A 27934-nucleotide genomic window follows, 5' to 3' on the forward strand; every position below is an offset into this window, starting at 1 on the left:
ACAAATAAAATTCTGCTACGAGGAGTCAATGCAGAAACAGCCTAACGTTGTCCTGTCTGCTCATTTAACTTTTTTTTATCAGAAAAAACTGTTTGCATGGTCGCACGCCTGGGACCTGCAACACTTGCAATTCAGTTTTCATCTCTTACAACCACCCTCACATATAAATGGTTCCCGAGACCTCCCTTTCTTTACTCTCAGTTAGCCTGCTGAACACAATATTAGTTACATTCTTCAACAGAAATAATACAAGTCTATGACAGCACTCTGTTTTACAGACTTCCGTCATGTACCGCGGCCTAAAAAGGTGCTTTTGAGGGTTCGGGAGGGAAAGCGAAGCAGGTTGATCAGACATCAGCACTACAGACATTCATAGCAAAGCGTTCACACACCTACACGCACAGAAAACAGTTCTCTCACGTGAACATGGACGCTGACATTCACATGCACACATCTATATACATGCACAGCCTTGGTTTTAGCCATGCCAACCTTTCTGTACGTCACAGTTAAACAGTAAACACTAAAATAGAACAGGCCTGTGGACGGAGGAACAAAGGCAGTTCCCCAGCCCCCAACCGCCCCCCCACCCCGATGGTGCCCGGCTTGGATGAGAGCCATGTACTACTGCATGTACACCATTAGCCGACTGGGTGAGGGAGAGCTGTGTATTGCTGCTGGCACTTTGACCGTAAAGGGAGAAAGTGCAATGACTAGACTATCACTGACAGTAAGGGCTGAATTTGCTTTTGTAGGCCTACACTCTGGCACGTGTTCATGAGAAAAGTCAAAATGTGATTTATTTAGGATCACATGCTTAAGCTGGACTTTTGAAATAAAAATAAGCTGGTCCGAATAGAGAAAAAAAAAAAGAAAAAGAAATCTTGTGTTTTTTCACACTGCTATGGAAGCCCCTTTCTGCCAAGGAAAAAATGTGGAGACGATAATTACAAAAATATCCTAAATAAACCAGAATTATGAGATTGTGAGTCAAAAATGTGACTTTAAAAACAAAATGATGACACACTAAGTAATGATTTTGAAATCTGTCAAAATTTAGACTTTTTAAATGAAAAACAAGAGATATCAAGTTATAATTTTGATATAGAAAATCAATATTATGAGACAAAACTTGCGCCAAACTGTGAGATACTAAGCCAAAAATCACAACTTCCCGTTTCATAATTTTGCCATAAAAAAACAAATTGTTTTTATTATGTTTCTGGCAGTATTGGGCTTCCATATGGTGCAGCACCAAACCCAAACAAACAACTCACAAACACCTCCCAACCAAACAAAACCCACAGACAGACATACACAACACTCTCTCACCTCCACACTTGAAGAAATGTGTTCTTATTTAGGGTTAAGAAAGCAATGAGGGCATGATTCTTTGTGGTTGAGGTAGACTCAGGGTCCAATTCTTTGAAACCTGGATGTCTACAACGTACATCTTTATATCCTGACACTTGTCCGGGATGGAACACAGGAAAAAAAAAAAAAAAGGTTCATTGCAGATTGTAAATTGAGAAGACAAATAAAGATGAGCTAACAATGGTTTTTCATCTAAGGTTCATCATCATTTATTAGAAAATGTTCTTTTACCTGAGAGAATCCTTCAATAGCTTCCTTTACCCAGTCACAAAAAGTGGTCTGTGTTTGTGTGTGTGCATGTGTGTGTGTGCGCGCGTGGAGTGGGTCTGTAAGCTAGCTAATGCTCTCGTTGGTGGGCACATTTAAAAAGCAACCATGGAAGTATTTCTCCACAAATGTATAAAAAAGATCTGATGAGACAAGAAATGCGCCAAAAGGTTCACTCACTCGGTTATTGCACTTCATTAAGAAATACTTGTAAACTTTATAATTAGTCATTTACTGTCTTTGCCTAAAGGCAGCAACTCTGTTTATTTTACAGGTTAAACTAATTAAAAAAAAGCATTAAATGGTGCAAAACACATTTGGCTTGGGTGCAATGGACTTTTTTTTTTTTTGTCACAATTATTACTACCAAAGATACCACTTATTGTGGGTTGGTTTGGGTCATTCAAAGTGCTTTTTAGCTAAGTGCTTAAGTACAACTTATGGTCAGCAGGTTGTAGATGTTCATCTCAGTGGGGTGACGTAGTTTTTTTGAAAATGATTTGTGACTCAAAATCAGATCAAGTCTTTTCCTCGCATCTTAAAAGCGGAGGTAATGGGTTAAGTAAACTTGCATATACTACATACATCCCACTGATGGACATCACCCGCTCTTTAATATTACATTAACTTGGTCGCAGGATTGAAAAATTAAAGCTTCACACATATTGCAGAAGGATTGAATTTAGGGGCTTGTCTAAATCTTGGAATTTAAGGCTCTGTGGCCAAAAGTCGAATCTACCCACCAAACAATGAGAGCATTGCATCAAGTAGAGATAAGTAGTTCCCAAACTTCCAAATGACACACATATACATACACACACACCACTTTCTGAGCAATTTTACAAAAAACATCACATCTCGTAGTATCCTTATTCTCCACAACATCCCCAGTACCCCTCCTACTTGTTCTCTGGGACCCAGACTGAGTTACCGACCCTGAGGACCAGCCATTCAGCTGGGCTAAAGGTCAGCTCACTCGAGCAGTCCGGACCCTTGCCCACACAAAGTAGCAAGGGTCTTTGTGTCGCGCAAAGAACCTCTGGAATTCGAGCCTGGCCGAATTTAGTTTTCATATGCAAGACTGACTCGTTGGTGTTACGTTGAGCTTGTCTTTTGGAGGGAGTTGGAGGGAAATTGCATAGACATCTTGCTACTTGCATGTCTTCACAAACAACATTTGGCATAGGGGGGACCAGACAACCATAAAACCAAAAACATCACAGACAATCTCCACCCTTGTCCAATGTGTCAACATGTTAGAATAAACCAGGATCATAATATCTATGGAGGGACGGGCTTGAAAGCCCCGTAAAGCCAGCCTGGAAAACCTCACTCTGCTTGTTGTGGTCTGGCAAAAGTCAATTTGCTCAAGTCAGGGGTGTCATAAATGGGCACAGACCAATTTACTCTCAGTTTTAACGAGTTAAAAACCAAATATTGTACTCAGTTCAGACTGTCATCGACTCCATTTACACTCAGTCACTTCATGCGTCTTGGGTGGATCAGATAGCTATTGGGTTTCAAAAAAGTTTACTGTAAAAGCGTTTTACCCAGATGTTGAAAAAGGCTTAAATGTAAGCTCTACTCTTGCAGCAGAAGTTGCACTGAAATTACACTGAACTTTGTTGTCATCGAAAAGCGACTTCAACAGATGTGGTCATACAAAAATCCCGCCATCGAATGATCTGCATGGGTGACAGAGCATTGATCTGCAGAGCCTGTCGATGCAATTAAACGTTTGTGTCACTTGTGGTCCATAAATGCAATTCATCAATGTGACTGTATGAGTTTATGGACACTTGTTGCCTGTTATTGTTGTAACTAAACTGCTAGAGAGCACCAGTTATTCTTCTTCTGGCACTTTTGGCATTTGGCATGTTGTCTGGGAAAACCAATTTGTGATCTGGCCAATGGAGACTATAATTGGCTAAGTGTAAAATTAAAGTATTAAATTGCATCTGGATATGAAACACTTGAAATGATGACTGTAAATGGGGTTTCTACTCATCCCTGTTGTAAACTAGTTCAGGTTTCTGCTCAATTGATCCTCACATGATGTTTTCTAGACTACATTGTAGCAAATACTGAGCTTGTGAGATTTTTTAGGGCTGGCTTCTGGGAGGCAATGGGGTTGTGGACAAATGGGGAAATCTGTTTTGGACTCCCAACTATGATGTGAGTGTGTGGCAGCCAGGTTAGCTGACATTCATGCTAAATAATAACCTGCTTCTGCGTATCTCCCTTCCCCAACCTCCCACCGAGTCTACGAAACAACCCCAGTGCCTTCCTGACCTTTAGCCACTGAGGCTGCTGGCAACACTCACATCAATAGTTAGAAAAACTGAATCTGATTCCATAAGTGAACACACACACACACACAACTATAGGCATTCATGTGTAGCATGTCATGTCGTGGTGAGAATACGTGGGGTAAGAATCTATCTCTTTGCAAACAAGAGGAGGCACAGGGTTTATGATTAATGTCACGGGGCACTTCTGAATATGGATCCGCATGCACATGTGAGAGTGCACACATACAAATGTATGAAGCATTACACATTACTTTTTTTGCTTTTTTTTTTCTCTAACATGACAGTGGGATGGAGCTGTTAAATTTATTTTGTTGCAATAAATCTTGAGTGTTGTATGTTTCTGTATTTACATCCTTGGTTATGGCCAAAATAAAATGTAAATTAAATGAAAATAAAATCAAAAAAGGAAACATACAAAAATACATAACATAGTATTGCACCTTGCAGATGGGCAATATATATTCTCTGTTTTTGTTGGTTGTTTGTAACGTCTATGTGACACCACTATCCTTTCTGCTGGTGCGTGGAAGTTAGGTTGTGGGTGCCGGGCTCAGGTCCAGCCCCCTCCAGTCAGCTACATTCAATACCATAAAACACTCAGCCATTACAAAAGTCATGATCCCTCAGTCTCTGGGCCATTCACATTTTAAGATACTGTCTATAGACTGTGCCTTTAAGTTGGAGAAGCGCTCACATTAGGAGATCATCTCGAATGTCTCACAACATTTTCTCCTGTTTGCGTTTCATCTCCTGTCATCTTAGAACCAAATCAATAAGATAGAGAGCACCAAAGCTTGAGGGAAGAGTCCTTTTGTAACTTCTACTGATGCGTACACACAAGCACATATTATCTTAACATATACATTTTTTAAAATCTATATATGCATCTCTGAACTTTCACATGTGCCTGCAAAATATGACTCCTCCCAAGTTCCTTTGAGTTTTGTGTTGTGTGAGGTATGACAAGATTGTGTTTCAGTTTCTTTTTTTGTATTTTCAGTTTCTGTTGCATTATTTTTCCTGTTTGTGTTTTTCTTTTCTCCAAAGTTGTATTTTTCATAAAAAAAGAAACAAAATATAAAAAAGAAATTCCTGTTTTGTTGGTTGTAAATTCCTCCTGATAAAAGGGGACGGACAACTGGACAGACACACAGACAAACAGATCAGTTGGCTTATCAACACAAACTATAGATGTGAAAAAGAAGGGAAATATTTTCTATGTTACACTGCACGCATGGTCAAAAAGTGACTACAGCTGTTTTTTTTTCCTCTTTTACACAGAGCAGTTTAAGCATCAAAAAACAAACAGAAAAATAAGAAAACAATGATAAAATGAAAAAAAAAAAAAAAAATCTCCAATAATTTTGTTCAGGAGTCTTTTTTTTTTTTTAAAGTCATCTCTTTTCATTTTGTTTTATGGATTTATAATCATTTCATATATCTTTTTTTTTTTTCTTAATCTAAATCAGACTCAGAAGGTAAAGCAGCATTATAACCCTTACTGTCACACACACATACCCAGTCAGCTCACGAGAACAAAAGACATCAATAAGGTTTTTTTTCTCTTTTTCAGTTCTTTTGCAAAGATGTGTTGGAATTCCAAACCTGCATCTCTGGAATAAGGGATCTCTCTGATCCTCACCATATGAAAGTTGGATGTTATCCTTTTGGAAGGAGCTGAGGGGGGGACATTTGGGGTTGTCAGCTGGCATGGGAACGGGGGTTCATGTGTGGTTGTTTTTGGAACCGAAGGGGAGACTGTACGTATTCCTACATTGCCGTCTCCCCTTCTTCCGAGTGTTCGTTAACATCGTCTCTACAACCAGCCACATCACCCTCTCACGCCCATGTCAATGATGGCAAATGAGGGTTAAAGCCCTCAGCTTTTTTTGTTTCCTGTCCCTGCGCTTTCTTCTTCTCTCGCATCCTCACATTCTCGCGCTCAAGTCTGTTGTTCCCGTCGCTGCTGCTTCTGCCGTTCACATTCATTCGGTGGCGCCGCTCTAAAAGGGCAGTTATGGCCAGCCTTGTCTCACAAGGGAGAGGCCTGGATCCTGTTTGGTGTCAATGATTCTGGGCCAAACTGGGGGTGACCCACTCAGCGGTGAGTGGGTAAAATAGCTAGGGTGCTTAAGGGAAGAGAAGAGGGGGGGGGGGGGAGAGGATGATGATGGAGGGGAGGCTGTTTGGAGGAGGGCTCCGAATTTGAAATGTCACCGGGCTGACTCTACTATAAGAAGGATGAGAGGAAAATTAGTACTACAGGGAGAATGAGTAAGTGCTGCCCTCCTACGCAGGGACCTCTCTCCATCCGTGGTTGGGTAGGGTAAGGGGTGGTGGTAATGTGCTGTCGGTCTAATACTGACAATGGGACAGGTTTGGGACTGAGCCCACTGCGACTGCCAGGCTCTGTTACACAGAGCAGGTCAGCGTGCCCATTTGGGGGTATATTTAGTTGGGGGGGGGAAACTAATATGTAATCCAACAAGGGGTGTTGGTTAAACTTTGATGAGTAAAGGGCTGAAGGGAGGACCGCTGCAGTAGTGCAAAAACTCCCACCAGCCTAGCTGAGTGGGGGTGTTATAATGGTGGTGGGGTGCAATTCAGTCTGAGCTAGGCTCCAGAAAGGGCATTGTCATGAGCTAGAAAGGGGTAGGGGCAGGGCGGGTAGTGGATCTCTAGAAGTGGTGATGTGCTTGTGGAAGGGGTTCTTCTGAGAGTCAGACCAGACTCCACCATTGTGCCCAAAGGTGGCGTTCCAGTTCCTCTCTCCTCCCAGCATTGCTCCAGATGTTTGAAGCAGTTAGGCCTGGCCATCCGTAACGATTAACCCATGATCCCTGCCACACGTTCCTCTGCTTAGGTACTTCTGAGGGGTACAGAATACCCATCCTGTACAAGTGCCCAGTATGAACTACTGCTTGGCATTGGATATAAAATAGATTTTCTTAATCTCTTTTTTTTTCCCATTCATTCTCTTCTTATAAGAGTGGTAAACCCAGTTAGATTTGGCTTGGCCCCAGAATTGGAATGAACAGAGTGGGCTTTTTATAATCAGATCAACATTCTTGAATGTTTGTTTGGCTGGTACACCACAATATCTGCCATGGATAGTTACTGTGTGATACTACTATGATAGTGGTGAGCATTGGTGGGCAAAGTGCATAAGACTAAAAGAGCTTTTGAGTTGCCACCGATAAGGCTTCATTTCAGTTGATAACATTCCAACTTTTTATGTCAAATGCACTGTCCATGCATGAAAGAAAACTTATTTCAATTAGTTTTTTTTTTTTATAAAAATCCAATGGCAGCCATCATAAGTACAGTGTAAGATCGCCATGACGCAGAAGGAAACTGCCCTTTCTATGCATGCTAATTCAACGGGCGTGGCCACCACGGGTTTTCAGTTACTGTTATCTATCCTCTTGCTGCTTGCTCAGATGGGTGTCAGCTGGGCTGGACATCCACACTGTCCTTCGTCTCTTCTATGAGTCGGTTTCTGTTTTGACAGAAACAGGTAAATCCAAATTTCAAAAGATGACACTTGGTCCCATATAACAAAAAGAGATAACCCGAATGTAATGGGTGCCATTCCCTGGAGTCGGTAAAACCTTCTCATGGGGATGGCTGGCCCTCCTGTCTTCAGTGGTATTTCATTTCAACCAAGTGATAGCACTGAGGGTGTGTGTGTGTGTTTATGCTGTGAGTGTTTTTTGTCTTTCCATGACTACAAGTGTGCATCTACACATAAATTATGCACATTTGTGTGTTAATCTACACATGCGCCAACTTGAATGGTGTATGTCTGTGTGTAGGCTGTGGGCAGCTGCCCTATGTCCACAGAGGTGAGGTAGTGCCTGACACCACAGGGGCAGTATTGCTGCCTCAGCCTGGGGGTGTGTCCACTTTGAGGTAAATGGTAGCCTTCTTGGCATTTGCCTGCTCTCAGTGATGCCCATGGTAAAAAAAAGGCAAATGTGTATGGAATCCTGGAGGGCCTACACTGAGCTGAGTCTGTGAGGAGAGGACTCTGTACAAACCCTGCAGGTTAGGGCTGTATATCAACACTGCCATGCAGTGCATACAGTAAAATGAGGCATTCATGTTACTCTGAGGTGATGTGTGTGTTTTCATGTTTATATTTGTGTGTGTGAGACAGAAGGAGAGAGAGATAAAGAGATAGAGAGGAAGTGTGTGTGTGTGTGTGAATGAGCTTCGCTGCCTTGCTGTGGCTGCTGCTATTCAAACCCTCCTTAGAGGCTGGGTGTGGGAGATTTACTTCTGACCCCTGCCTCTGAATCCAGCTATTAAATCTTACTTCCTCCCTCCTCTCTCCTTCCAAGTGTCCCCCCCCCCCCCTTCCTCCTCCCCTCTCTTCTTTCTTTCTTTCTTGGAGAGAGAAGGGCTTAATTGTCATTCATAAGACGGTAGGCTGCTGGCACAAGCAGCATGGACAATGACAAGGCAAGTCTGCTCATGTGTGTCTTGTGTGTGTGTCTGTGTGTGTGTGCGTGTGTGTGTGTGTGTGTGTGCGCGCATCGTATGTCACAGGAGCCGGTCCAATGACAAAAATGAAGGTAGATATGGAGCCATGGTCTGCACGTTTTTCAAAGGTAGACAACACAATTTCATAAAAGTGGAGTAGCCTTGTATAAATATAGCACCGGTTTCACTGGGATCTAAGAAGAACAAGCTCCAAAAACAGCTGTAACGGCTCAGATTGAGTTGAGGAATTGATAATAAGTAGGTCTGGTAGCTCTGCTTCACTACAGCAATTATACACCAGAGTAATGCTAAAAGCATCTGCTGAAATTTCAATGTGCAGTGTCTGCTGATTGCGTGGCTGTGAGCAATAATGTGTCACTATTGTCCATATTTTCTGAATTACTGCCTTAACACTTATTCAGAAATAATACTGAGAGGTGCTGGCCAGCATAGGAGCTGGAAATGTGGGCTTCAAAACAGGTGTGAATCTGTGACCGCTACAAAGAACCAGCGAGGGGAGGATGGACCCCTGCTAAGAGCGCTGCTCTGAGGAACTGAGGTGGAACAGGCTGTGGCTGTGTGTGTGTGTGTGTGTATGCGCATGTGCTGTGTGTGTCTGTGTACGTGTCTTGGCAAATGGCTACAACTCTTACTTAGATAAGACATCATGCTCAGACAGAAGGGCCCCCACACGGATTTTAAAACAGGGGTAAGTAAAAGGAGGAGAAAGAGGTGGAGGAGAGGGTGTTCAAAAACAAAATCCTCTGTTTGCTTGACTCCTGTTGCTGGTGTGTTGTTTCTGTTATTGTTGTTTCCAGTTTTTAAACCACATACTGTGAATACAATGTCGGAGAAACGCAGACTCCTGCCAAGAGGACTCTCCCTCCATCCTTCCCCCATAAACATGATGGCCCTTCCCATCTCCCAGTTTGCCCCAACTTCCTCTTCCCTTTGCGCGGTGGCAACTGTATTTCACACCTCCTGGTCCTCGAAGACCTCCAGGAAGAGCGGGGGGAAGAGTTCGTTGGGACACTCCACCTTCATGTGAAGGAAACGGCTGGCGTGGCACGCCCCGATCATCCGCAAGTCTGTCACCTTCATCAGGAGTTTCGGCCAGAAGTGGGGAATGTTGTGCTTGCGGTAGTTGATGTAGTGCTCAAACGCCAGCAGGTAGGTCTCCTGGCACTTCTCGATCTTGTCCACGCAGGTCAGGCCCGAGCGGTCTGTGGGAAGCAGAGGATTGGGAGAGTGAAGGTGAGAGGAGGATCGGGTGCGGATGGAAGTAAGTGGGAAGGCAGAGAGGAAGAGATAAGTGGGGAGATGCAGGGAGAGGAGGAGGGAGAGTAAGAGGGAGAAGATACGGAGAATGAGTGATGGACAGAAGGGGCGGGGGAGGTAGAAGAGGGGGGGGGGGGGGGGACATTTGCAAATGAGTGCATAGGCAATCATCAACTCAGTATAATTCTGACAACATGTCAACATTCTGGCAGGAAGATTTGACCATCAGTCAGCTCAGTGAACACTTCCATGTGCTATCACAGACAATTACTGGATATTCTGTATGTACCGTCATGCACTAGAGTCGATAGCATTTTCTCAATACAAAACAATTATAAAATCAACTTATTGGTCTGAATCCTTTATTAAATCTAAAATAATAATAATAATAATAATAATAATAATAATAATAATAATAATAATAATAATAATAATAATTTAATACAGAACTAGACCTGAAAGATTCAACTGAGATCTGAGATCATTTTTTGTCAACTGAGAATTCAAAAACTATATTTCTGAGTGGTAACCCTAATTAGTGTTAGACAAGCCTTAAATGAAATCTGTGAAGCATAAAATTAAAAATTTCCTAACTCAAATACATATTAAATAATTGAAATGATAAAGAAAATATATATATATTTAATACTCTTCTTATGTTATATCTTCTTGTCTTATTTCATACTTAATGCTCACATATTTAATTAAATTTTTTCTCTTACTTTTTAATAACCTGTGTATACTTAAATATTATCACATTGTGTCTTTGCAAGAGGCCAAGATTATGGACCCTTTCTTTATTTGCATCCAAAACTGAGAACATATTATGTGACACGTGTTCTCAAACCAGAGAAGATCTCAGTCAGCAGCGAAAAAACTAAGCGTGAAAGCTTCTTTTTCACATTTCACACTTTAGATTTCCTGCTTTAAGCATTAAAGGACCAGTGTGTAGGATTTAGTGGCATCTAGTGATGAGGATGCAGATTGCAACCAACGGAATACCCCTCCCCTCCCCCTCCCCCTCCCCCGACAAGCATGTAAACTAGCGAAAAACATGAAAGGCCCTCTCTAGAGCAAGTGTTTGGTTTGTCCGTTATGGGCTACTGTAGAAATATGGCGGTGCAACATGGCGGCCTCCGTGGAAGAGGACCCGCTCCCTATGTAAATATAAAGGGCTCATTCTAAGGTAACGAAAACAACAATTCTTATTTTCAGGTGATCATACACTAATTAAAACATATTTATGAATATTATATTCCATTTCTGCCAAGTCCGTTCAGCTAGATAGCTGTCACTGAATTTGTGTCTGTAAGGACACAGACGACTAAAAATTTACATTATATTTACTTTGAATATCTTGACCCCCGATGTTACACAGCCCTGCAATATTCTCAAGTGTCAGAAAAAGGGTTGAACAACTAAGTCACGAGTTCTTGAGTCAACAACAACCTGAGCTCATGAGCAGCACGGCCTGCAGCAGCGCCACCTCTGTGTCGTCCAGGTTGAACTGCGCCAGGCTCTTGCCCAGATCGAAGATGGCGTCCGACACCACGCCCAGCCCGCCGTTCTTTAGCTGCTCACGCTTCACCGCCATCTCCCCGCTCAGCGTCAGTGTCTCGCTTTCGGGGTCGTAGCGCATAGCAGCTCGCAGTGACATGATCTCCATGCAGCAGCCCTTCAACAGGATGATCTGGTCTTCACAAGGCAGCTGGCGAGGAAAGGTAAATATATACTTTACATAGAAATAAAACCTTAAAATCAAAGCATAAAGGAAAAAAAAACACTAATATTGGCATATTTTGTAATAGAATATAAATACCAAAATATGTTGAAAGCAAAAAACACATTTAGTTTTAGCAGATTTAAGCTGCTTTAAATAGTCAATGTCAAAATGATAAACTATGCTGTGGTTCTTTGTAGTAAACAGGTAAAGAATATTTCTTCAATCTTGCCACTAATAAGTTGTGTGTAAGCTAAAATGAGATACTGTATGTCTTCAATCATAAGGGGGTGAACAAAACACACAGTAGCATAAAATAAAAAACCTCTAAAGAAAAATAAAGGTTAAACTCTGTGCGTATAGAAAGAGAGAGAAAAAATTAAGCAGGAAATAAATATTCTTCATCCATTCACAAGTTAAATGTTTGCAGTGTTAGGCTTCATTTTGCTTGAGTCTTTGTCTGGGAATCACAAAAACTGGTTCACTGAGGGCTGGAAAAACAAGGGAGGACCCTTATTTTCCGTGGCCTCGGTCCACCATATTGTAAACATTATACATGTGCACTGATGCATGCTCAGCCATGATGTAGATGGAAACGTAGAAGTTCCAAACTTACCCACAAAAAAAAGTTGTTTTTAAGGAACTTGCATATAATAATGTAATGTTTCCCAATTCTTACATACAGCATTTATAAAATTTAGATTCTGAACCGGCTCTCGACACCCAACTTTATAAGATAATTCAAGTTTAATACACCACGTCTGATCGCAAGACTGCTCCTGTTAACTGCCTCGTCTGACTTTATTTTAGACGTGTCGCCATATTCCCAGATCTAGACCATTAACTTAGTGAATACCCGAGTCGTAATAAACCGGAATCAATCCTTTCATAGGAATTCAGTAAAGACAAATGATGAGAGTAATCAGAGGAGGCTCAGCTGGGAAGGAATAAAAGTGAGCAAGTAAAGGCACAGATGTGGTGGAGAGGAAGGGACGGGAGGGAGAGAAACATGAAGATGGGTTGAAAAGAGGCAGACTTTTTTTTTTTTTTTTCACTGATGAACAAAGATTATGACTAATACACCCTGATTTACATGGATATTAGAATCTCTGGGTTGAAACTCATTTGATTAAATCTACAGACTCTGGTGTGCTGAATTAAATCTCACCTTAATGTAAGCTTGTTTCTTATTTCACTCTCGACTGCTGAGTAGATTAATTGGCATTCATTGGCTTGATTTGTCTTGTAAATTTGTACCTGGAGGGCACGCTTAAAGTAAACGCTTATAATGCATTTACTGCTGCATCAATTTGTGCAAAAGCAATAGACTAATTTTTAGCTGCTCGACGAGTGCCGGCTTTGTTTCTGTGCATTCTTATCAGTAATTCACCGCAGCCGGCGTGAGCAGATCTCATGTAGGTTGAACAGGTTTTCTCCCTCCGCATCTTTCATCAGATTAAAAAGGCTCTTTTCATCATCTAATTTAATATATTGTGAGTTAAAGATAACATATTGAACATGACTAATTATCTGCTTCAGTGCTTAGAATATTAAAACCTTGAAAACTCAACTGTTGTGTTTCTTTGCCTCTAAAATTAATAGAATAAAATGAGGAATTTATTCTAGTTTACACGCTCGTTTGAATGCTAGTATCCCTCATAATTGTAACATTTGTAGAATAATAGTAGCATTATTTCACAAGGTGATTGAATTCTACTTTAAAACATGCTGATTTAAAAAAGTGACACCCTGTACTTACAAAAGTATGTGATTTATATTCTCAAAATGGATTTTATTCTTTTCATTACGCCCCAGACTCCCACTCACGTAGCTTCTCTTTGTTACACACACACACACACACACACGCACGCACACAGTAACTCAGCTACCCTGATAATTATCCAATCACACAAGGTCTCATTACAAGCAGCAGAGACAAGAAACATGATTATACGTTGCTAATTAAGACGGGAACAGAAGTCTTTCTCTGACTGTCTTTTAGCACAAAAGGCTGCTGCTGGATATATTTTCCGAGGCGTACATATTTTCCGAGGCGTACGATAGCAATATGGAAATGATCAGCATAATGAACAGTGCATTGGATTATTCTGGTAAAACTGAATTATTTAGAAAATCTGATGTGTGTGAAATTGTGAAACCTGTATTTTTCTACAGTATACCAGTAAGTTGTAGATATTGGTTACACCTCTTGTACCACATGTTCTTGTGGTATTTCTCAAAAAACAGAAGAACTGTTAATTTCATGAGAAAAATCGACCCCCTAAATCTCACATTTCCTCAACAAACAGGCGCTTACAGCCAGCCAGAAGCCTGGCTATGTCTGGTATGTGTTATATCTTTCTCTCTGTCAGACTCCCACACACAGCGCTTTGCTCCACCAGACCATTAACCACCACTCACCTCAGAGAACATGGGCAGTTTTTTGGCAAAGTCAACGACACGGGTGATGGCAGGAGTGATGATCTTCGTGAACTCGCTGAAGGCCTCCAGGTCCACCTTGTCTCCGTCCGACGTCGGGGCAACCGGGGACTGGCCGATTTTGTCTGGCTAAATGGAAAAAAAAAGAAAACGTGGGAGGATGATTAGATTATAGTGATGAATAACACCAAAGATGAGCAAATGGTGGTAGAAAAGTGCAAGAACCTACTAACAAGTATTGTCTGCGTAACCAAAGCTTATTTCCTCTGTGCCTCTATTGTTGTCTGGCTGCAAAGGGGGACATGTTCCTTCACTGTGATAAACATGGGCACTGCAGTTTATTTTAAATCAATCCCACATACACTGAGCTGGTGCTGTAAACACTCACTAGATCACAAAACGTGTATTAATCCGCGGCTGAAAATAGTCCCCGACAAATGCACTCTTTACTCCTGTTTGAGTAACTTTAGCTGAAAACTACAATGCCCAGCTGTTTTAGGAAATTACTGAGCCTTAACAAAAAAGAAAAAGTTTGGGTATATTGCAGGGAAGTCAAGTATTGGAAGAGAAGGAATAATAAATTGCTGGTTTTGGTCCAGTCTCATCGTTTAAATGGAACTTGAAAGTAAATTTAACATAATAGAGAAGGAGAGGAGTGCAGAAGGCAAGAAACAGACAAGAAACTGCACTAGAATAAAATAGAGCGCATTATAACAAGCTACAGTTGAGAGTATGAGTGTGTTCCTAGAGATGAGGAGCATAAAAGAATAAAATAACATTATAGAAGAATTGATAAGAGTGTTATGGGGCTTCGAGGGAAATAAAGTGTAGGAAACAACGCAGCTTTGAACGGTTTTATAACCTTTTTCTCCTTTCTACAAAGTGCTCTCTTGCCTTAGGAGACAAATTAAATCCAATTTATCAGATAAGGACAGCAGATAGTGCTCTGTGAAAGGAATGGGGCATGTCACCAGACAGATAGCGATTACTTAAGAGGTCCACAGTGGGGAACTGCAGATCATTAATACATATGTTTACAAAGTTGTGTGAATTCAGGCCGTGACTATGAAAAATATTGTTTTATGCTCCGGTGAATAAAGCGAGTGTCAAGGCCGTAGTCATTTATTCAAGCTGGACTTCTACAATAAATGGGATGAGATAAAAGTATAAGAATAATCACCTCACACAGGCAATCATCCGTCATAATCCAGACGTAGAGGGGCTGCGTAAATCAGCGCTGCATAAATCAGTATGAACTTATTCAGTCCCCTAAGAGCTGAGCAACAGGCTCGAGCGGTATCAAGGTATTACGGTAAACCAAGGTATTTAGAAAAGTATGATTCTTAATACCATCAAAAACACAGACGCTCCTCTTTCTATTAAACTGATACGGAGATGCTGTATTGATGTGATTGAGTTAGGTCTCTACTGGTGGCAGCTGTGCGGAGAAAGATGGCGACTGCGAGCGGTAGGGATAACGTTGCAAGACTAGTAAAAAAAGAAAGATGCCTCTGCCCCTGTTTGGGAGTATTTTGGGTTTAGTCCCTTACTAGCCACTTGATTTTATTCCCACAAATCGGTATCTGCCGCGGCAACAAGTGTCATCAGGTCCTCCAGCAAGAATCTATGAAAGAAAGGCGCTTATTTCCTGTCTATTCATTATTCCGTGGGTCATTACATTAATCAATACTTATCTAAATAGGCTAATTACATGTTACACACACAGCATTGTAAGCTAGACAATGTCATACATGCTACAATGACTTCTATCAGCAGCAGCTCAGCTTTTACGTTTTTTATTTTTTAAACACAAATACAGTTGGTGAAATGTCAAAAAGGTATAAAAAAAAGATAGATAACAGATAATAGATAGATAATAGATAACACCCAAGTCTACTGAGCAATTATGGAAAATTTTAATATCTGGAATAATAACTTTGATGGACTGCAACTCTCGGCATGCGAGAGCCAAAGCAAATGATTGGTTTCACTGGTGGAAGTCATTTTTCATTTCAGTGTTGATAAAAAAAAAATCTCAACACAGAGAGAGCAGCTGAATGAATGCGAGCCACAGTCTCAAGTAGAAAAGCTTAGAAACGAACCACAATGCAAAGCCGGCGCAGGTTCAGCCGCATGTCACGAGTGACGACTGACAGAGATGACAGAAATGAATACAGTCTCTTTATCTCAAATTGTTTTGCTTTGAACAGTGTTGGAGAAACATATTTTCTCATCTCTAGTTGCAATCTAGCAAAGAAATTTTCATTTCATTTGTGCGGGTGTCGAGATAGCCTCGACCCCAATACAATGAAAGTATATATAAGAGATAGAGACAAGACACCCATCTGTAGGAGGGCTTTTGTGAAAATAAGAGATTAAAACGGTGAGAAATAAGGTATTAAACAGTGAGGTAACAAGAGGGTAAATTGAGTGCATCAAGATACAATAAAACACACATTTAGTAGCAACATGGCTATAAAAACTAGACATGAGACATCCACAGACCATTTCATACACAAACAAATGTGTGTGTTTATGTTTGTTTTATTATACTGCTGTTTGTGAGGGGCTTCTCATGTGCTTCCTTATGTACTAATGTGATTTCCATGCAACTGTTATTGTTTACTTATTAACCGAATGGCCATCTGTGTGGCACCGAGGGAAAACACTTGCCTACCCCCCGCAGAGCTGGCGAGGGTTATACTATGTCTTTGCTGTTGTGCAGTACACTCCTGCTTGTTGTTCAGGGAGCCTGAACGTTGTGGGGAGATAGTATCGACCTCTCGATCGGCGTTGAGCTCTTCTAAAGAAATTGGTAAAAAAAGAAGCTTGCAATGTGTGTCAGAAGAGGCACAACATATCTGGACTTCAGCAGCACATACTGGCAATCGGCGATCTCTAAATCAAGAGGATAAAGGGGGAAAATAACTTTTTTTTTTTTTTTTTTTTTACTGCAGTCTCAACAGTTATATGATGTATTTCAACTGTTTACCTTTTATGTGATGGATTAGTTCTGAAAAGTTTGTTGCAGCAACGCCGGAGAAGAGAAATGGGGTCCATATGTTTTGATCCGGATGATCAAAACGGATGGTTTCGCCAGTGCGCTATGAATTATTATTTTATTAAAATGAATTATACATGAGTAAAGTTAATTGTATTAAGTTACTTTTGAGGGAAAAATATTGTGCAGTCATGGGGAAACTGTCTCATAGAGTAAGTCTATAAACTCGAGATGCAAAGAAAGTATTTTTACTGTCTCATAATATAAAATCAAATAAAAAATGATATAACAGGGGAGATTGATACAGTTATTGATCCAATACCAGTGACTCAACGGCTATTTTGCAAGGTGCTAATATGTCTGACTTCCAAACTCACTTTTAGTGCAAAAACTCATCACACACTTTTCTTCAATGACAATAAAATACACAGTAGACACCTAAACCTGATTCATATAAATAATTTGGTAATATAATGTTAAAACAGACTGATGTTTTTGACCTCTGTGTCCACCAAGTACCGAATCACAGTTGCTCCTGTGATTTCCGATTGCTGAAGCTTTTTTGTACCGATTCGAATGGCTGAACAGAAGATTTCAAGCCAGCAGGTTGAGCGGTGCCTGTTTGGGTGATGTTGTTGCTGGGACAACAGCGAATGACTGTGGATAAATTTCAGAAGTTGCAATTGAAAATTTTGAAGATTTGTATGATTTAAAAGGCTCCTTCACTTGGCCAGGAAAACTTAATAAAAGACTTGGAGCGTGAAAAGTGCGGATTGACGTTTACTCCCACGATACAGGGAACAAGGGTACAGTTACATAGCATCCTGCAACCATTTTCGCAGTCATACTTGATTATTTTTACAATTGTGTGAATTTTAGTTCTATTAAATGTTCCACAGCAGCAGTAGCATAAATATGTACTAACACATGCATGCACACACACAACACACTCAGTGTCATATCAACCACGTACAGTACGCTTCAGAGGATTGTTGCGTCACAGACAGGCTAATCACAAAGAATTTGAATGCATTTTTATACATAACAAACTATCGGGAATACTTCCAGACAGATGTGTAGACATGCTCGTACACACACACACACACACACACACACACACACACAGCCGTATGAACAGAATCTGCGCTCGTAAAAGATGTTTCCAGATGCCTGACCACAGACTGTGAGAGAGAGAACACTATGTAACTGTAACTCAGACCAGTGTGTGTGTGTGTGTGTGTGTGTGTGTGTGTGCCTGCAGATCTAGAGGCTTAGTTGCTTTAAGCCAAACTATACAACAGTGGGAAAGACAAATGAGCGAAGCAGGTTTCAACGCTGTGTGGTTGTTTGGTCTTAGCAGCTGTGAAAAATCTAAACCCCTCGGGCTCTTTAGTGCCAGGAGACCATTAGCTAAGTGCCATGACGATCCTTAAAACCGAAGCCGGCCAGGTGCATTCATTCATGATCACACTTTAAAGTGGACACTTTCAGAACGTGGCAGTGAATTGAATCAAAATGTCCTGCCCACATCTAACAGTGGACCCAAGCGATGAAGTACGGGAGATGTTTGCGACATGAATGTTAATTCTGAAATATCTACGGGAGATGTGTAATGATTTACAGTCTGTATGGATCCAAATCCTTATCATCCTTTCCACATTTGCAGTGCATTGGTGATCCCATGCCTTAAGGAATTTAGGCTGTAAAATGGTTTCCTAAAGGGTTATTACATCTTATGAATTCAACAGATGATATCATGGATGTATTAGGATCAAAGTGCAGGTGAAGGTTTCTGTTATATAAACCCTCTCACCCTAGATATTTAATAAGGACTGCATATATATCCGTGCACATCTTCTTAGTAGACATGGACCACTAGTAGTCTTTTATTTTCATCACAAAGTCATTCACTCATCAATTTAGAGTCTGCTAACAGCATTTATTCATACTATATTTACACTGGCAGTTCCACCTACTGAATATAACGACTTCAGTGCACTTTATCTGTATTTTCTTCTTCCTCTTACCAAACGATCCCAGTCTTTGGCTTGACCTGGTGTAGAGCTGACTGTAATCGGCGCGTCATTCAACAAAGTCATTCCTGAGTGAGTAGTCATCATTTCAGAGAGAAAAAGTACAGCGCATGACGAGCGGTGTCATTGCGGCCCTTTTTATAGCTGCCGTCCCCACAGGGCTCAGTGGGCTCATCCTGGTTGGCATTGCATGTAAATTTAGATATTCAGAGTTCAGTGGCTACAGCCTCCAGAGCCCCATTAGAGGGTGAAGCCTGTGTGAAATAGAACTGTTTATCCTTTTACATGAACCAAGCTCTGGCCTAAGATAAGCTCTTCTTCACAGTTTGCAAGCCCTGCTCTTGAGACGGGCTCACTCCATCTTTACAGGGTTGATAAAAAAATATGTTTCTTGAACACGAAACGTAAACCTAATCTTAACCGTCGACCTACTCGCTGTAGCTCTCGATGCTAAACCTAAATCTTGATCACAAAATGATCTCAAAAACTAAAAACATAATCCGGCTTTAAATTGCTCTTTTCTCCAGAAAGAAAATTCTTACCTTCTTCTCTACTTGAAGCTTCACACCTCCTCACCTAATCCCCACATGGCCCCCTTCCCACCAAACCCGGCCACTTCCTCCTAGTTGCTTAGCAACTCCCTCCACAATACCTGCCATTACACCATGAGCACTTTCAACCCCTCTCCAGATGAACCCCCCATCATTTTTCCAATCTAACACCCACCTACACCACACAGGACGCTAATGTAGATTATCTTTAAATAAAGGGAAAGTAAGGGTAGACACTGAGGGACAATGAGAGAAGAGACAAATGAAGAAATGAAGACGAGAAAGAGATAAAAGCCAAAATAGAGCATTGAGGTGTGAATGAAAACTATGAGGGGAATTAGGTCTGGTTAAGAGCCCAGAGGGATTAGAATGAAAAAAAACCCTCCAAATACTGGAGAGAACTGAGAGACATTGAGAAATGAAGACGAAGGCAGAGAGAAACAGAAACAGTGAGAAGGGAATATGGAGATAAAGTCATAAAGAGCCACACTGACAGTAATATGAGGAAAGAGCCTCAGCTTTCTGGCACCCAGATAAAATGAAACCCTATCATTCATGGCATTAGTATGAATGTTTGTGTGAGGACATAGTCGATATGGTTCTGTTGTTACGTTCGGATGAGGCAAAAAGCAGAGAAATTAAAGCAGTAATACTAAAGCAGCACTGCTAAGTTTACAATGTGAATTAACCCTCTGCCATGTGTCTATAGATTCAGGATTTTCAGTGAGGGAGAAGGACTAATATGTGCTTTGAAGAATTTTTGATGAGGTAACTACACTTTTTTGTCGCATTTTATCGCTTTTGCACAGTGTCATTAACAGTATTGTTACGACTGTGGTGGTAATTTTTGTTAAAATGTGTTTGATTTCATCAGACTGGATGTATATATGTGTCAGGTGTGGGTGTACATTTATGTAAATAGGTATGTATAGAGACAAGGAGGTGATTGGTGGATCAGTTTCCAGCTCCGGCAGGTGATTGGCTGCTTCAAGAGGAACGTCTGCTTTATAAAGAGCCACTTCGCCGCTGCACAGGGGCATCTCCCATCTCCCTCATCCAATTACGTGTGCACAGACTCGTAAACTGAATGAAGCTGTGGATTTTTGTCTGAGTCATTTATGGCTACATTAGATGAGAGTGAGCTCTTCCGTTCAGTTTCCCCCCCACTATTGAGATTGAGAAAGTGTCAAAATGTGCAAATGGGTCTGAAATGTTGGCAAAATCTCAGCAAAATGACCTGTCCTTAACTCCGTGTCTGTCCTCTGCCACATAGCCACCGAGGGAAACCAACAATCTGCTCTGATTCCAGTGAGCTGAATGTTGTCAACCAGGTGGTAATGCCAAAGGAATACCAACCACAGGTACTTAAGTCTCACACATGACTCCTCAGCTGGACACCTTGGTGTTAAAAAAAAAAAACCTACCACTGTGTGTTGCATAATTTCTTTTGGCCCAGAGATTTAAAAAAAAAAAACGATGTAGCAAAGTACTGTCACTCCTGTGGGTGTTAGAAACTCCTCAGGAATCCTTAGGCTTCAGTCCCTGTGATCTAGTGTTCGGCCAAACGTGCGCAAGAAAAATGGTTGTCAGAGTCACCCAATGTTGAGCATAATGTTGTTAGTACTTTCCGTGAGTGTCTCCAGAATCTGGCAAAGGCTCAGAACAAAATGAAACGTCATTACGACAAAAAGTCTCAAGAGTTTTCCAACCAGGTGAAAAAGTCCTGGTGCTGCTTCCGTCACCAGGATCCAGCCTCCGATGTCGATTTCCATGTCCATACGCGGTGGAACGAAAAAAGCAGTGGCACAGATTATGTTGTTAAAACCCAAGATTGTAAAAGAAAATCCAGAGTTTCTCCTGTCAATATGCTTAAACACTACTTTTTCAGAGAGAGTCAGCCACCTCCTGCTGCGCTGGTGGTATCTGTGTGTGCAGTATCATCCCTCTGATGATGGGTTAACAGAAAGTAGTGGTTTGATGCCAGTCGCTCGCTTGAGAAATTCAGAAGTACTGAGTTATTTGGAGTCTTTCTTGGCTCATCTATCTGATTCTGCTCGTGCAGATATTCATTTGATTGAGGATAACTGAACCAGCCTTTGATCCTCCTGTCGGTATGTCCGCAGAGAATCATGAAGAATTCAAGGCGTATTCCAGTTTATTCTTGTAGTTTTGGCCATTTTATATGAGTCAATAACATTGTACTCACCAAGTTAATTGCTAAGATCTGGGAATGCCTAGACAATGCTATAAAGAGGCCATGTGGGACAAGAAACACAACCAGTCAGAGGATCAGACAGGTTGCAAACAAACCCCTACTTAAGCCAAATTTATTCTCATGAGACAACAAAAGGCGAACAATAAAACTTCCCCTGGGAAACATCTGTACTTGCCATAGTTGTGAACACACACAGAGTTTTCCTGTGGAATGAGGGGATTATTACATAATTCATTCATTATTTATTTGTTCCGCTCGTGGCAGTTCCAGAAAAGAGAAAAAAAAAAAAGCGATTCACGATCAAAACACAACTCAATTTACACATTCAATGACCGGAAAGGAGCAGGGAGAAGAAAAAAAAATGTTGTTTCGCCGGCCTCTTACTCCAAACTTAAATAAACAACAGGAATAGATGGTCTGGCAATTACAGCAACTTAACAACCAATACTTACTGTAACATGAGAAAAACGAATCAAAATCCATACACAATAATTCACCATCAACTAAGGAAACCCATTAACTTCGTATAGTCTCATTACCCTAACCCTCTGAATTAAAAACAAACAACTTTTACAAACTTAATGGTAATAATCTGCTTTTTGCCCTCTACATACCTAAAAATGTCTGTAACTCAACTATACCTTTAAATTTCATTGGTCTTGACTTAATTAGCAGTCTACTGGTGTGTTTTCTTGAATCCACTTCATGAATAATTCTTACTGCTTTTTTTCTGTAATATAAACAATGGCTTTATGTTGCTCACGTACGTGTTGCCTCGCACTTCCACACAGTAATTAAAATATGGCAAAATAAGTGAACAGTACAGAATTCGCATTGCCTTGTAATCTAACACATACTTTGCTTTGTTCAAAACAGAAATATTCTTAAGACACTTTTGTTTTTACATGTGCTTTATGAGATTTCCATGTCTGTTTGCCATTATTACACCCAAAAACCTAAATTCGAATACTCTTTCAATATAAACTCCATCTATAGACAGTTTTTGATTAGCAAAAACCATAAACTTAGTTTTGTTCAAAAGTAATGATCCCTTATTTTCATCAAACCATCTTTTAAGATTATCCATTTAATTTACAGTGCTGTCTGCTAAAGCTTTTAATTCATCTCCTGAACTATAAAAAACAGTGTCATCTGCAAACAAAACAAACTTCAATATCTTTGACACTTCACATATGTCATTGATATACAAAATAGTTTAGGCCCCAAAACGGAGCTTTGTGGGACTCCACATTCAATCTTCATACACTCAGATTCATTACCAGCAAACTGTACATATTACTGTGTTATCTAAATAGCTGCTTAACCAGTTTAGAACTACTCCTCTAACACTGTGTATGTAATTTAGAAATTAAGATGGTATGATCAATAGTATCAAATGCTTTTTTTTAAATCAATAAATACCCCTATTGTGTATTTCTTACTTTCTATTATGCCTGACTTGATCTTTCTTTCCCGAAGTTCTTTTCTTATCATTAACTCAAATGTCCTTCTTTGCCCAGACGGCCTGAAGCACCTTTTGCCTCACGCTGTAGTTTTGGAGCTAATATTGACCTGTCTAACCAGTTTCTCCTGTATAAAGGTTTTCCATGAACTCAACTTTGTTATTTCCCTCACATTTTTCAGGCACAGCCTTCCGAAATCCACACATTTTGCCTCCAGTTGTCTCTGTAGGTGCACACTTATGGGTAAGCACTTTGGTCACACTGATTACACGGTCCTCATTTTCTGCAATTCTCTGCTGCATCTATTCTTATTTTCACTTTACTCTGATGCCTTCTCATAATTTATTTCCTTCTTCAATGCTCCACAGTTCTCGGCAGTTTCCATGCAGAATTCCCTGATTCCTTGCAATATTTCAGAGAGTCCCAAGATGCCTTCCACACCCTCATGAGGTTGATTTTCCTCTGTTTGTTTCTGTCTTTCTTTCTGCTTTGACATTTTTCTTTTCTTTTGCACTGTAAAAAAAAAGCCTTGAAATAGCTGACAAAGCTTTTTGCTGTAATCTTAATTTTGTAATTCTTTCAAGATTCAGAAAATTGTTTTTAGCGTGTTGTATCTTGGTACGTGCTGACAGCCATCTTGACATTTCACTTTCAGTTTTACCTCCAAGAAAAGTGGTTTAGATAATTTGACTAAATTGTTCATTGGTTTACAAACTGAACACGGTTGTCTGATCTGACTTCATTGTAGCAATGTCTCATGTTTCCAGGTATCAGCAATTAGCTCAAAGGTTGTAGTAGCTGTAGATTTGCTGCTTTGTTTTGTGTTTTTTTTCTCCCATAGCTGAATTAATCTATCAATTAAGCAACTGTGAGAAACACATCAAGGTTGTTGAGCTGCTTGTATCAGAAATATGTGAAACTAATTAAAGTGTTTTATTCAGGTGCTTTGCGTATCTCTAGGTATACGTGAGAGATGGTGCTATTATTGGCATTTTTGTTTTGCTGTTATAATAAATTGATGTTTTCTTTATTTGTCTTTGAGGAATTCTGAATGCACATGGGTTTATATGCCTGTAATCACTTTGAGTATTTTTTTTTTTTTTTTGTCCTCTTACCAGGAATTTGCGTTTCTGTTTCCACTGGGCGCCCTGAGCATTGGTGTGTCGATGGGCTTCCGTCACCAGGCGGATCAGCTCCCACTCGGCCCCGGTGGGCTCTGGACGGTTCTGGAGGGATTTCACCATTTCCTCCTTTTTGCGTCGCTCCCTGTTTTCTTCAATCAGACGCCGTTTAGCAACCCGCTTTGAGTCGTCCAGCACCACTGGGAGGAGATAAAGATAAAGGCAGAGGAAGAGAGCGGAAAAGCGACATGGATGAGAAAGCAAAAAAATAAGTATGCAGTTAGTTTGGATTTTGCATAAAGTTTGCATGTCATCTCAAGTTGCAGCTTCTTTATACATTTTCTATAAGTTACAATATAAAGTCCCCACATTGTTTATCTCTCCTGCATTACTACAACATAATTACTTCTTCTTGACCTTGTCTAAGAGCACAACGATATGAAATGTGTCATTTCAAATTCATCAATAACTTTTCTTCAGTGTGATCCTCAAACATGAAAAGCAGCAATAAGCGAGACTTCATACCCCAGCTACTGCATGTCTGTGTGCATTCTTTTTGCATTTCTTTGCATGTCTTTTTGTTTGTGAGCTCATTTTGCCTGTGTGTACAAGTATATAATTGCAACACTCACAGTCCATGGCCATGCCCACTGCAATACACTTCTTGAAGCGGCAGAGCTGACACTGGTTGCGGGTGATCTTGTCGATGATGCAGCAGCCATCGTACTTACAGGAGTAGGCGGGGTGGAGGTTCTTTTGAATGGTCCTACGGAAGAAACCCTGCAGGCAGACAACAAGGGGGAGAGGTGAATGGATGGGCATTACATACAGAGAGAAACAATCGAGTCAGATAGTCTAGAGAAAGAAGCAAATACAATGAGGGGAAAAGGACAAGATGAGAGAACAACAGAGAAAAAGATAACAGAGATTCCGGAATGGAATTTTTGAGTCACAGCTTATTGATGCTCACAGTGACGACGTCTACATGAATTATATATTATTATTATATAATATGACAATATTCTGAATTTGATACGGGTCATGTAAACAGCATATTCAGTTTGGATATTCTGAATTATTCGGAACGTAGCATTTTCCGATTAAGACATGTGATATGCCGATATTATTCAGGTTTTAGGAGCATTCTTTGGACATGCATACAGCGTATTCGGAATATGCGTCTCAATCGGGGTTTTTACCGCAGTATGGGATACACACGGCCTCTTGTGGTCAGCTCTGTTTGTTGTAAACAAACCAACCGGCCAACAGTTTGCAAGGCTGGGATAGAGATGCACGACGGGCTGGTTGTGTAACGCACCCTCGCACAGTCAAAACGACATGCTGGAGCAGGAAGGCAGACGAAGAAGAGGAACGAGAGGAGAGTTCAGGGTGGGCTAAAAAAAACAGAGCGCGCCCTCTATTATCCTGAGTGACGGTGACGACTCGGTGTGATGCACCAAAAACACTCAGCAGTGCAGTAAACATCATGGAACAACCTAGGTACTGGATGTGCCTGTAACTATAACTATAGATTTATAATATCAGCCATATAAATATCACTTATAAATATCAGGCCAGCAGCTCACTAATGTTTTTCATCTTCTCTCTTGTGATTCCCATTCTCACTGGAGCAGCCATCTGCATAGCTTAGTAGGAATATTGTCTTTTTTCGGGAATAAGGGCAAAAACCGGAATATTTTGCATTGTAAATGTAGTCAGTGTGAATGACAGACAGGCAAAGTGACGTTTTGACAGTTGTTACTGCTGCTTCTTGCATGTGACAATTATAGGAAATAAAATGTTCAATCTAACATATGACCTAATTTGTTGTCTGCCTGACTTGCTACCAAGCCTGAGGCAATTTGTATAAATCTTAACATTCACATATTGTGGTGTTGGAAGTCAATGGTGTAGGAGTGAACTGATCAAAATGTAGTGGGAAATGAATTTATATACATTAAATAAACCTTGATATTATAACAGCATTAGATTAAAGGTATTCTTTTGCTATATAATATAATATAATACAATATACTATAATAATAAACTTTATTTATACAACTTTATTTACGTCTATGAATGAACATAGACACATCTCTCTCTCTCTCTCTTTGTTTTTGTTTTTTTAGAGGTGGCTCAATCAATCACACATCAACTACATCATCGCCCCACAAGCTTATTCACAAACCCTTCAGTGGCGCCTTAGATATCACGTCACTCATTAACAAACAACGACAGCGGGAACAGAAGGAGACTAATCGTACGGCAGACTGACAGCGAGGCAGACAGATGATACGAGGCTGAGAGCTGACGTGACAGACTGACAGGTTTCATACATATATATATATATATATACATCAATACATCATCTTTGCCGGTGTGTTTATGAGCTCGGGCGTATGTGTGTGCACGCTTTGAAGTAAGTGACTGTTTGTGCATCACTGCGCGCCTGAGTATTTGTCAGTTATGCGACGTTTTACGTGTAGAGAGGCAGTTGACTTCAAAGGCAGCGTATCAGGTTTTCTGGCAGATATTATGTGGGTTATGAACCTTGTGTATCTGAAACTTTGGTTTTGTGTGTGTGTGTGTGTGTGTGTGTGTGCAGTCGTACCTTGCAGCCCTCGCAGGTAATGCAGCGGTAGTGGTAACCTGTGGCCTTGTCACCACACACCACACATGGCTCATCCTTCTCGAGGTAGCTGGGGATGTACCCTGAAACAGAAGCAGAGGCAAACACAAGGTTATCACTTGTTTAAAACCATTTCTTCCTTTATTGATCTAACTCTATTAACGATGTTGTAGACACACCTCCTGTGTCAATCGCACTATTATCCCATCACTCTCACCCTACAATTTATTCAGTTTTCCTGTTAGTGTGTTCTCTCAGCTGTATTTTCTATTTCTATAAATCAATCCGGGTTTGTGCTTTCGGATTAATTGCGTCGATGTTCTCTAATTCCTTAATCTTTTGTTCGATGTACCTTTGTATGTGGAGTATGATATGATTATTCCAGTTAAGACTGCTTTTCCTGTTTCCCAAAGTAGTGATGATGTTATTTCTGAAGGAATCATGTAATTATCAAAGTCAGGATCGTCGAGTAAGGATATATTAAATCGCCATCTACTGGATGGTTTGTGAAGATGGTCAGTAGTCCAGGTGAGAGAAACAGGAGCGTGGTCACTAATGATGATTGGATGATTTATGGAACTACTGAGTTATACTACCACTGAGTATAGCTCCACTGCACCCAGCCAACATAACCCTCTCAATACACCCCGACACATGATTTTTTTTACCACCGCCGTAGATTTGGAGATTCACAACAACTCTGGAAAAGCTTCAAACGAGCCATTTATGGATGTTATTCTGTGCAATAAACACACTGAGAGCTAGAATCATGAGCTTTCTCTTCTGCCTCACTTTCCAAATGATGAAAAATCACCCTCTAGTCTGTCTGCTGTGATATATGAATGTGTTTATTTTCTTGGCCCGGAGAGACACGCGATACAGTAGTAGTTATGGTCACGCTTGAACATAATCTTGACATAAACATACAGCAGTTGGACCCGGTTTCTCTACAGTTGTCTTGCAACAATCAATTACAAAAACTGTCCCACATTACCCTACTTCACCCTACACATCTATACATCACTGCAGCCAAGTGAGAAGGTAAA

The 27934-nt window shown here is 40.6% G+C and overlaps 1 protein-coding gene and 1 long non-coding RNA gene across 3 annotated transcripts in view; one reads left to right on the forward strand and one right to left on the reverse strand.

The window, feature by feature from the left end:
* Positions 1-5347: 5347 nt before the first annotated feature.
* The window catches only part of LOC122970683 (thyroid hormone receptor alpha-B), a 38149-nt gene continuing 15562 nt past the window's right edge, over positions 5348-27934 (reverse strand). For both annotated transcript variants that reach the window (XM_044336846.1, XM_044336847.1), the window contains exons 3-8: positions 26871-26971; positions 24892-25039; positions 24254-24459; positions 13858-14004; positions 11166-11424; positions 5348-9661 (exon numbers count right to left, since the gene is read on the reverse strand). In XM_044336846.1, coding sequence (XP_044192781.1) covers positions 9411-9661; positions 11166-11424; positions 13858-14004; positions 24254-24459; positions 24892-25039; positions 26871-26971 — 1112 coding nt within the window. In that variant the 3' untranslated portion in view covers positions 5348-9410. The remainder of the gene's footprint in view (positions 9662-11165; positions 11425-13857; positions 14005-24253; positions 24460-24891; positions 25040-26870; positions 26972-27934) is intronic.
* LOC122970691 lies at positions 25315-26963 on the forward strand. The gene is made up of 3 exons (XR_006399298.1): positions 25315-25759; positions 26389-26586; positions 26878-26963. It is a non-coding gene; the product is annotated as an uncharacterized LOC122970691 (long non-coding RNA).

Source organism: Thunnus albacares, chromosome 20 (genome assembly GCF_914725855.1).
Source record: "Thunnus albacares chromosome 20, fThuAlb1.1, whole genome shotgun sequence".
Classification (NCBI taxonomy): Eukaryota; Metazoa; Chordata; class Actinopteri; order Scombriformes; family Scombridae; genus Thunnus; species Thunnus albacares.